The 12,037-nt window shown below is 41.2% G+C and overlaps 1 protein-coding gene across 1 annotated transcript in view; it reads right to left on the minus strand.

Moving 5' to 3' along the window:
• RHOJ (ras homolog family member J) overlaps positions 1 to 11,106 on the minus strand; it is a 94,210-nt gene extending 83,104 nt beyond the window's left edge. The window contains exon 1 of the mRNA XM_068964737.1: positions 10,542 to 11,106. Coding sequence (XP_068820838.1) covers positions 10,542 to 10,785 — 244 coding nt within the window. The 5' untranslated portion in view covers positions 10,786 to 11,106. The remainder of the gene's footprint in view (positions 1 to 10,541) is intronic.
• Between the last annotated feature and the right edge of the window lie 931 nt (positions 11,107 to 12,037).

Here is a 12,037-nt window from a genome sequence, read left to right on the forward strand (position 1 = left end):
TTATTGTTGTTAGTACATATTCTAGTAGCGTTTGGGTTTTGTAATTAAATAGTACCACACTGCTTGTAGGATTACACGTGGCCATAATGAAATTCAAACTGAGGCTGCGAATGAGGAACATCATAAATAAAAGCTGTATTGTGAACCAGTACAAAACGCTGAATGAATACACATGAATAGGTCCTTCTGTCTGGTGAGAATTAGGCACATCCAAAAAGTTGGTGGACTTCAGAGTATTCAGGAATGATGCCAGGCCAGTCAGTGATTCACAGTGGGTCCCTTTTGAGTTCTCGGTGGAATTTGTCTTGACTGAGTTATACCCAGAAAATTAACTGTTTGGATTCTGCTAACTAACCAAGGGATGGCATTGATTTTTGTTTGTGGGAAAGTAAATTTTCAGCCTTATTAGAACCTGTGTCTCTACACAGAGGGTAGGACCTCTGTAGAGCCTTGTGATCTTGTGCTCAGAATTGGTGAGCGAGATGATTTCTGTTGAGTTTTCATGCCTGTCCTTTCCTCAGAGGCCTCACGTGAGTTGCCCACCTTTCTATTGCCTTTGTGGAATAGGCCAACTACATTCCAAAACAAAGATATCCAATGTACTGGGCCATTGCTGAGCCAAGTTTTCTCTTTGCCCCACCACAAGAGGGAGTGATGGCCGATTCTGAAAATGCCATCCTGGAAATGAAGTACTGATTACCTGAAGCCCAACTTTGTTGGGCAATCAGTAGTAAACTTTATGAAGGGTTTCCTAGCTTGGGCAGTGAAAGGAGCCAGGCTGTGTGGAACTAAAAGTCTTGGTCACAGGGAGTCTGTCCACTGAAGCATGAATTGGTCACAGGCCTTGGTTTGTTGCCAGCTAAATCTGAAATGCAGGAGGGTTATGAACTGCAGATGTAGTTTCTAATCCCTGGAGCATGACTTTTCTTGGGTTGCTATGGTCACAGATACTTAATTCTCTTTTTCCCTCTTCTATTCCTTCTTAGTCCTAAGAGGTGAAGCTCACAGTTTACTCCTCTGCAGTATGCTTTGGCTTTCCGAGTGTAATTTCCACCCCTGAGCCTCTGAATGTGCTCGTGCTCACAGGCATCACAGTGTAGACTGTGGAAGGAACTATCTGTACAATTCCTGTTACTCTACCTTTGGTGTGGCCTCCAAGAGTCCAGAAAAACATCACTCATCGCACTATCACACTGCCTCATGAAGAGACATTGGAGAGTGGAATACCTATAAGATATTGGGCTTTTGAGCATCATGTTGGAGTTTTGAACAGAGAGATTTGACTGGCCCATTCTTGTCTCCTCTTTCACACACTTCTTTTATATTTTTGCCTAAGGTTAAAAGCCTGCTGATTTATTTCATAGTCCCATGAGAGGTGTTTTAGGTTTTCTTTTGGCTTACAAAAAATGAATCTCATCCATTCTCCAGAGACTCACAGGTATCTTTGGAAAGAACAAAAGAGAAACTCCTGAGTAAATATTCCTGAAGGGGCAGAACTGTGTCATAACACTGTATAGGCCTGGGACTTTGTTTTATTTACTGTTTATTATTTTTTTCCTTCTGGATTGGACATAGTTTCCATCCAGTGCTCTGGCCATTAGGGTTATGATGGAGTCTACCTTGGACCAATCATCATTTAATTAGGTGGAAAAAGTTTAGAATTGACTTTAAGCTCTCTGTGAGAACAACATCCTTTTACATCTCATTCAGCTGATAGAGCAACAAACTGTTTTTCCCTTTTCCACAAATTGTGTTAATTTCCTGCATAGGCAGCCGGGTTTGCAAATAGTGACAACATAAATTTTTTAAACACAGGTGGTTTTCCTAGAGAGATGGGTGATAGGCGAAAGAGCCACAGACATGACTGATTCTCACACAGAGGATAAATGAAATGGTGAGTGAGGTACATCAGGCAGAGGCTTTAACTTGAATGGGATGCTTTTATGCCACACACATCAACAGACAAACCAGAAGCATAATCCAACTCAACATACAATCTAACTAAACTAGAAATGGAAGTGTTATCCTTATGACATATGTGGTGTGAAACATTAATTGATACTACTTTATCCGTGAGATGTCTGCCACAAAACTCAAAGCTGAAGATAAGATGAAGCCAGGATGGGAGAAGAAATATGGTTATTCTGTGGTAAGCTGTGAAATCTCTAAAGGTTGTTAGGACACCTAGAGTCATCACTGGGAATAGGAAACAGTGCCCAGAGATATTTCTTAGGCACATCTGTGGACTTTTTAATCTTCCTTTAACTGTCCTCAGTTTTTAGACCTAGCTCTTAGTTGAACTTGGAGTTACTCTGGAACATGCTCTTTTATAAAGAACTATAAATGAATGGGCCACTCAAAATTTATGTAAACTTTTAAATATAATGTAAATGGAGGAATTTGAGTACATCCTGTCTGTTTCCAAGTGAAATTTTTACACTGAATACATTGGGCTTCCCTGGTGGCTCAGTTGGTAAAGAATCTGCCTGCAATGTGGTAGACCCAGTTTTGATCTTTAGGTTGGAAAGACCCGCTGGAGAAGGAGATGAAAACCCATTCCAGTATTCTTTCCTGGAGAATTCCATGGATAGAGAAGCGTGGCAGGCTACAGTTCATGCAGTTGCAAAGAGTTGGACACGACTAAGCAAATAGACATGACATTGGCCCATTAGATCAAGAAAATTCAATGCTGTATTATAATTCTGTGAACAAAATAGTTAACAAATATAATATATTTAATAAATATTTTATAAGTTTCCTTCCTAAAGAGACATCTATTGGACTGACAATTTGTTCATTTATTCATCAAAGTTTTAATGGACCAGGAATTTATCTAAGCACAGGAGGAACGAGATGATTAAGACATTCTAATGCATTAATTCAGTAACTGTCTTTTGAGAGTACACTGGATTTTGAGTTCTATTTTAGAAGATGGAGATAGAGCAGAGAACAAGACAAAGCCCTCGCCCTCATGGAGTTTACATTCCAATACAGGATAAAAATAGTAGGCAAAGAAATATAAGAATAATGTCAAGTAGTGTTAAATCTTATGAAGAAAGATGAAGCAGGATAAAAAGTTAAAGAGTGACTCTGTAGGCATGCGTGTTGGTGTTTGTGTGAATGCATTAAACAATGTGATCAGTTGACACTGAGGGGGATCTGGAGGGAATAAGGTCAGGTTGGGGGTAGAGCAAAAGCATAACCTTCAAGGGAAGATGAGGTTTGGTGTGGCTGAAGAACATCAAGATGGCTGGTGTGGCTCAAGCAAAAATACTGCAGAGCAGAGTGTTAGAACTGGAGGTTGGGGAGATAACAGGGCCCAAGTCATGGAGTGCCTTGGAGACTGTGATAAATGATGGAGTCTTAGGGTGAAGGGAGGTGATTGGTGGATTTGGGGCTGTGGGTAGTCCCTCTGTGAAAAACTGACTGGAGGGGGCCAGACTGGAAGCAGGGAACTGGGATGTGATGATAGACGTTTGGATGAGGAATGATGGTGGTGTGGACAAGAATGAAAGCAGGGGAGTGGTGAGAAGTGATCAGGCTTGAGATGTATATTGAATATTGACCTGATTTGTAGTAGGAAGGGGTAATAACTAGTGGTTTGGATGGAGCGATGTGGAAGGTACTGTCAAGGGGAGAAAGCAGTTAGGGATAATACCAAAGTTTTTGTTCTGAGCAACTGGTTGGAAAACAGTAGTCACATACTTCTATTGGGAACACTAGAGGAGGAGCAGATTGGGAGAATTAACAAAAATTCTGCTTTGGACAGGTTAAGTTTGAGATGTCTATTAGATATCCAGATTAACAGTTGGATATATGAATCTGAGTCGGGTATTTTTTTTTTTTTTAATGTGGTAGAGCTATACATTTCGGAGTTATCGGTGTATGCTGCTGCTAAGTTGCTTCAGTCGTGTCCGACTCTATGCGACCCCACAGACTGGACTATGCAGCCCACCAGGCTCCGCCGTCCCTGGGATTCTCCAGGCAAGAACACGAGTGGGTTGCCATCTCCTTCTTCAGTGTATAAACAGTATTTAAGTCCATGGGACTAGATACAATCAACTTGGGCACAGATAGAGAAGACGATGGAGAGACTGAATATTAAAATATGCTGATGTATAGTGATAGGGAAGAGATGGAGAAGGCAGCAGAGGAGATAGAGAATTGCCATTGAGGGGAATAAAAACTAGGAGAATGTTATATCCCAGGAACCAAGGGAGTGTTTCAAGAAGGAGAGTATAAGCCATAAGAAAAGCCTCCAAGAGACCAAGTAAGATGAAGACTGAGAGTTTTTTTTTTCCTTTTTGGCCACACTACAGCTTTTGGGATCTAAGTTCCCTGACCAGGGTTTGAACCTAGGTCCTTGGCAGGGAGCGCTTGGACTCATAACTCCTGGACCATCAAGAAAGTCCCAATAACATAGAATAGAACACTAGTTTTGACAAGATATGACCCTTTCTTTCAGGAGTTTATAGTATAGTGGCAGTGGGGAAGTAAGGAAACAAGCAAATTGCTCTCAATTGTGGAAGTTGTGTTCTGGCAATGTTGACACATTTCTGGACATGGGTTGAGGAAGGAGCAAGGAATTTTCCTTGGAGAGACAAGGAAAGCTACATTGAGCAGATGTACATTTTTTTTTTGGCAGATGTACTTTTGGATTTTGGTAGGTAGGATGGAGGGAAAAAAACCAAGATTCATAAAACTTAAAAACATTTCTTTTCTAGTTGGTTGTTGATTTTTTTACAATCACTCTTGCAAAACTAATATTTCCTCTCAAGTGAATATCCAACTACAATTACTCCATGTGGACATATTTATCAATTATCAGTAAATATGATGACTATATTATAAGGACAATATACACATTCAATCATACCCTGTTCCATTTGGAGGACACTCTTGTAATGATATTCTTCCTGGTTGTAGCCTTTATCTTTTAATTATACTTTAATTCCTTTTCATATCTGTATTCAAGTGTAGAGACCCTATTCTTTTTTCTTATTGAAGTACAGTTGATTTAAAACATTGTGTTGATTTCTGCTATATAGCAAAGTGATTTAGTTATACATGTATATATAATTTTTTATATTCTTTTCCATTATGGCTTTTCACAGGAGATTGAATGTAATTCCCTGTGCCATGCAATAAGACCTTGTTTATTGATTGTGTATATAAGATTTTGTTGTTCAGTTGCTTGGTTGTGTCCGATTCTTTGTGACCCCATGGACTGACCCCATGCATGCCAGGCTTCCCCATCCTTCACTATCACCCAGAGTTTGCTCAGATTCATGTCCATTGAATTGGTGATGCTATCTAACCATTTCATCCCTATGCTTAATCATAGTAGCTGCTATGTACCTAATACTTACCATATGTAAGCCATTGTTCTAAGAACTACATGTATTAATTTATTTTGTTCTCATGACCTTAATATCTCTACTGTCCCTTTAAAAGATTCATGACAACTGAGGCACAGAGAAGTTGAGCAACTTACTTAAGGCCACACAGTAATGGCAGAGTCAATATTAGAATTGGGCTGCTCTGGCTTCAGAGCTCACTACTTTGAGCAGTATGCAGATGTGACCATACTATTATATCTTTACCTTTCTAAGATAGGTAGTTATTAGGGAAAAATCTGTGCAGCTCATGAAATTCTCCAGGCCAGAATACTGGAGTGGGTAGTCTTTCCCTTCTCCAAGGGATCTTCCCAACCCAGGGATCAAACCCAGTCTCCCACATTGCAGGTACTTTCTTTACCAGTGGAACCAGAAGGGAAGCCCTTTCACATCTCTAAGGGATAGGCTTTCTTTGACTTGAATTTTTCTGAATTCCTTGACTTCAGTTTTCCAAAGACTCAGTAAACTAGTTGCAGGTTGTCACTGCAGAATGAGCCAGAAGGACCCATGGACTAGATACTGAATACTTCTCCATATGGAGAAGAGATCATGAGGTCTTCTACAGTTGACTGTGGATTTTCATGTGACTGTATCAGGGTTTACGTTCAATCAGTTCATACATGAAGAGGATGGTGGTAAAGAGAGTTAGGGTCTTTGTGGTGGAGAAGATCTCTCTACTGATAAAAATGTTCACTTCATTGGGCTTCATATACAAAGGTGTATATGGCTCACATCTTTATTTCCCTTAAAGATGTGAGATATTGTGTACTTTAAAAAGGTACGAAGTGTAAGCTTGTGAGATACTGTGTACTTAAAAAATGTACAAAATGTAAAAGTAACAATGTTTGGGAGTGGCTACTATGTGCAAAAGAACTGTACAGAACTGTACGAAGAAGATCTTCACGACCCAGATAATCATGATGGTGTGATCACTCACCTAGAGCCAGATATCCTGGAATGTTAAGTCAAGTGGGCCTTAGGAAGCATCACTACGAACAAAGCTAGTGGAGGTGATGGAATTCCAGTTGAGCTATTTCAAATCCTAAAAGATGATGCTGTGAAAGTGCTGCACTCAATATGTCAGCAAATTTGGAAACTCAGCAGTGGCCACAGGACTGGAAAAGGTTAGTTTTCATTCCACAGAAAGGCAATGCCAAAGCATGCTCAAATTACCACACAATTGCACTCATCTCACACGCTACTAAAGTAATGCTCAAAATTCTCCAAACCAGCCTTCAGCAATATGTGAACCATGAACTTCCAGATGTTCAAGCTGTTTTTAGAAAAGGCAGAGGAAACAGAGATCAAATTGCCAACATCTGCTGGATCATGGAAAAAGCAAGAGAGTTCCAGAAAAACAGCTATTTCTGCTTTATTGATGATGCCAAAGCCTTTGACTGTGTGGATCACAATAAACTGCGGAAAATTCTGAAAGAGATGGGAATATCAGACCCACCTGACCTGCCTCTTGAGAAACCTATATGCAGGTCAGGAAGCAAGAGTTAGAACTGGACATGGAACAACAATCTGGTTCCAAACAGGAAAAGGAGTATGTCAAAGCTGTATATTGTCACCCTGTTATTTAACTTCTATGCAGAGTACATCATGAGAAACGCTGGGCTGGAATAAGCACAAGCTGGAATCAAGATTGCCGGGAGAAATATCAATAACCTCAGATGTGCAGATGACACCACGCTTATGGCAGAAAGCGAAGAAGAACTAAAGAGCCTCTTGATGAAAGTGAAAGAGGAGAGCAAAAAAGTTGGCTTAAAGCTCAACATTCAGAAAACGAAGATCATGGCAGCTGGTCCCATCACTTCATGGGAAATAGATGGGGAAACAGTGGAAACAGTGTCAGACTTTATTTTTCTGGGCTCCAAAATCACTGCAGATGGTGATTGCAGCCATAAAATTAAAAGACGCTTACTCCTTGGAAGGAAAGTTATGACCAACCTAGACAGCATATTTAAAAGCAGAGACATTGCTTTGTCAACAAAGGTCCCTCTAGTCAAGGCTATGGTTTTTCCAATAGTCATGTATGGATGTGAGGCGTTGGACTATAAAGAAAGCTGAGCACCGAAGAACTGATGCTTTTGAAATATGGTGTTGGAAAAGACTCTTGAGAGTCCATTTGACTGCAAGGAGATCCAACCAGTCCATCCTAAAGGAGATCTGTCCTGGGTGTTCTTTGGAAGGACTGATGTTGAAGCTGAAACTCTAACATTTTGGCCACCTGATGTGAAGAGCTCACTCATTGGAAAAGACCCTGATGCTGGGAAAGATTGAGGGCAGGAGGAGAAGGGGATGACAGAGAATGAGATGGTTGGATGGCATCACCAATTCAATGGACATGAGTTTGGATAAACTCTGGGAGTTGGTAACGGACAGGGAGGCCTGGCGTGCTGTGGTTCATGGGGTTGCAAAGAGTCGGACATGACTGAGCGACTGAACTGAACTGAACTATGAGCAAAGTATTTGGTAATAGTGGCTGTGATATCTTGAGAGCTAAAACAAGGAATAGCCAAAATCTAGATGCTTTAATGCTCAAATAACAGTAAGTATGTATACAACTGAAACAAAATAATTTGTTCCTGGTAAAATCTAGAGGTGGTCCAGCCTTTGTTTCCTCTCTGATGTTTTTTATAGGCCGATTTTACCTCTAAAGACAGTTTTATCCTTTTTCTTTGTGACACTGTGCTGTAATTGGTTTGCCCAAAAGTTGGAGATCGGATATGTAATTTAAAAAAATATTTATTTACTTATTTTAATTTTGCTGCATTGGTTCTTAGTTACAGCATGTGGGATCTTTCAGTGCAGCTTGCGGGCCCTCTGGTTGTGGCATATGGGCTTAGTTGGCCATGGCATGCGGGATATTAGCTCCCCAACCAATGAGTCCAATGCGTTGCAAGGCAGATTCTTAACCACTGGACCACTAGGGAAATCCCACGGATAAGCAATTTTTAAAATCACTCGAAATCTTGTGGGTTCTATTTTTTTTGTTGTTAACAATTTTTGAAATTAGGTAGTCCTTTGGACTGTAAGGAGATCAAATCAGTCAATCCTAAAGGAAAGAACCCTGGCTATTCATTGGAAGGACTGATGCTGAAGGTGAAGCTCTGATACTCTGGCCACCTGATGCCAAGAACCAACTCATTGGAAAAGACCCTGGTGTTGGGAAAGATTGAGGGCAGGAGGAGAAGGGGATGACAGAGGATGAGATGGTTGGATGGCATCACTGACTCAATGGACATGAATCTGAGCAAACTCCAGGAAATAGTGAAGGACAAGGAAGCCTGGCATGCTGCAGTCCAAGAGGTCTCAAAGAGCTGGACAAGACTTAGTGACTGGATGACAACAACAATCTGCCAGTTCCCTAGCCTGGCAGAAAGAGAATGTAGAATAAATAACCTTTGCTAAGATGTTTATGGTCAAGATCCTATTAATTTTCTTAAGTTGCAGACCTAATCTTACACTTAGATTTTTTTTTTCTCTCCTCAGGGTGAAAGTCTATCTGCCCTTCTCTTCTTTCTGTTCTCATTAAAAGGTTCTTCTCTGGGCATGTATGTGTGTGTGCTTAGTTGCTCAGTCATGTCTGACTCTTTGTGACCCTATGGACTGTAGCCCACCAGGCTTGTCTGTCCATGGGATTTCCCAGGCAAGAATACTGGAGTGGGTTGCCAGTCCCTTCTCCAGGGGATTTTCCCAATCCAGGGATCAAATTCAAGTCTCCCAAGTGCAAGCAGATTCTTTACCGTCTGAGCCACCAGGGAAACCCTTCTCTGGGCACAGCCACTAATTTCAGAAAAGCTTAAAGGAATTAGTGGTCAAATTTGCTCTTAATTTCTACAAATATAGAAAAACCTGTTAGAGAGTGGATGCTATTTTCACTGTGGGTTTCTCCCTGTCTGCTATGTAATAGTGTCATAAATCAGGTACATCTAGCAGGAGGAGGAGACGTAGGTGACTGTTTAGTTCTAGAAAAGAAGCTACTTCCTACAGAAAGGATTTCAAATAGTCCCACAGCAAAGCCAGCACTCAAACAGGTTTCCTGTGGGCTATTTCCCCTCTGCTGCTCTGGACCCAAAACCAAAGTGAAGAAGAGAAATGTCCCTATCACAAAATCTCAAATCTGGTAACTCAAGCTGATCTTACAGTGATCAAGCAGTTCATCATATTCCAAAAAGCTGTAAAATCTAGGCTATTGTAAATTGAAACATTTGATGAATTTGCTTTTAAGAAGTTTAATCGGATTTACTTTAGAGATTAAGAGAAAAATAAGAGTCAAAGTGGAAAAAATTAGATAAGCGATCACATGAGAAACTTTGGAACACTCAATATAACCGAAAGAATTAAGCTGTAACTACAGTATCTTAACTGTCAGACCTTAAAATATTTTATGCCATATTTTGTACTTTCGGGACATACGTTGAAATAATTAAGAAATTTTATATTAATCTTTATTTTTACTTTTAAAACATATTGATTAAAAACCTCTTTTAATTCAAAATACAGATTGCCTAACAGATATTTAAAATCTTTGAATACTTTTTCTTCAATCTACTTCCACAGGAAAATGAAAGTACATCAGGATAGCACCAATTATTATGGAAAAATGAATGTTCTAATACTACTAATTTCAGCATTTCATTTATAAATGGCATGGGGTGAATATATGAGAAGTGGCAAGAACACTTCTTTCACCAGTTGTGTAACTAGTGGGGTTTTTTTTTGTAAAAGAGAATTGTGACGCACCACATTGTTAATCAGCTATACCCCAATACAAAACAAAAAGGTGAAAAGAACTGTGATGCAATTACACTACATTTTATAATGTTCACATTAAAGAAAGTTGATGAATCTTCAGGCAAATATTAAGGAACATCTCTAGCCCCAAAGTCTAGACGGCAATGCGGCATATTTCCCCAGCATTATTCATTTGGTTTAAGTGGAGAAAAGGGTTACAATAAAACTGATATACAGGTTGTTCTAACAACCGCAAAGACCTTGGTTGCTGTGACGCCCAGCTACCTGGCTTGCGCCAGGCCTGCACCCAGGACTGACAGTGGAGATAAGCCAGGCCCCTCTGAAGCAGGGATGTTACCTCCCACACCTGTGACGCAGGGGTGGGTTTCCCACTTTTCTTACCTGCGTAGTGATCGAACACAGTGGGCACATACTCCTCGGGGAAGGCGTCGTTGGCGTAGCTCATCAGCAGGCAGGTCTTGCCCACGGCGCCGTCCCCCACCACCACACACTTGAGCATCTTTTTCTCCTCGTGGCCACCGCAGCCGCAGCTGCTGTCATTTCCCTCCTGGCAGTTCATGCTCGCGGCTGCAGCTGCTGTGACTGTGCTGTGGCTGTTGCTTCTCCCACTTCTTCCAAAGCCCATCAAGCCCGTGGCAGGCTTGAGATCACTCTGCCTTACTCGGGGTAACTGGGACCCTGCAGGCTCCTCCGAGGTGGCTGGCACATGCCCTCTCACTCACCATACTGATTGGGACAGGTAACACACTGGGGAGAGTGATTAAAAGCATCTGTCCCTTTCCCCCATCAGTTCAAGTTAAGAAATCCTCATCTTCACCGAATTCTAGGGCATTCCTGGGAGTCTAGAAATTTCAGCAGCTAGAGGGTTTCACTTTGGTCCCCTGTTCTCCAAGCCTGAGGGAAGACACTGTGGAATTTTGCTAAATCTTCCCCATTTTCCACTTCACATCTAACATGGAGGAAAGCTGGGCTTTTTAAATGGAGTTTTTCCTTGCTTCCTCCAGCTTGCCGAGTGTCAGGAAATCATGGGTTTCCTGCTGCATTCCATATTAGGATCAGTGGGCTGGAGAAGGCTGCAACAATGGGAGCTCTGTGTGTGTGTGTTTGTACTTCTGGGGAACGCTGCCAGGACATGGAGTGGGAAAACACTAGGGGTCCCACTGCAGACTCAAGCTGTCAGACTTCCTGTTTCATCCAGGGCTGGAGAGCCTGTTTGCCTCTGGCTGGCTGGGAAGAGGCTGACGAAAGGATGAAAACCCCGGAGTCCTGTCTGCCACAGAAACACAGGGAACCACACCAGCCGTTGTAGGATAATATATGACATCATTCCTCACTGAGTCACCAGTTGAAAACTCTGCAAATTAAAACTGGACAGTTCTTCACATACTTAAATGAGAAACCATAAGAAATTTGTCCTGGCAATAAAGAAGAAAACCTTCCAGAGTTTCACTGTTTCAAAGGGAAATGTTCTTGTAGATTGTAGGTTTAAGTTGTGTGATCAGGTTTATAAGCTGCCACATTTGAGCTCAACACTCGTACGTGTATTCCAGACACAAACATTTTTATGGTTGTAGCACATAAGAAATCAATCAGATGTGGGATGTTTGCATCTTCTTATTAGCGAATAAACACACATGTCTTGGCTCACCCTTACTTTTGGAAATGAGAGTATGTGGGACAGCTTTATTGGTTTGTTTCAGGTCTCCAAACGCTGCTTTTTCTTGAACAGTTCCATTTTTGATTTAGTCTTCTCCCTTTGGTCAGCCTGGTCCTCTTCAATTACAAAGGAGCCATTGGCACCTAATTTATTTGTCTGTTGGGTCACTCAAAATGAAGCTCCTTTGAAGCACTGAGTGTGATTAATATACTCAATCTTA

The sequence above is a fragment of the Capricornis sumatraensis genome, chromosome 2 (assembly GCF_032405125.1).
Source record: "Capricornis sumatraensis isolate serow.1 chromosome 2, serow.2, whole genome shotgun sequence".
Taxonomy (NCBI): domain Eukaryota; kingdom Metazoa; phylum Chordata; class Mammalia; order Artiodactyla; family Bovidae; genus Capricornis; species Capricornis sumatraensis.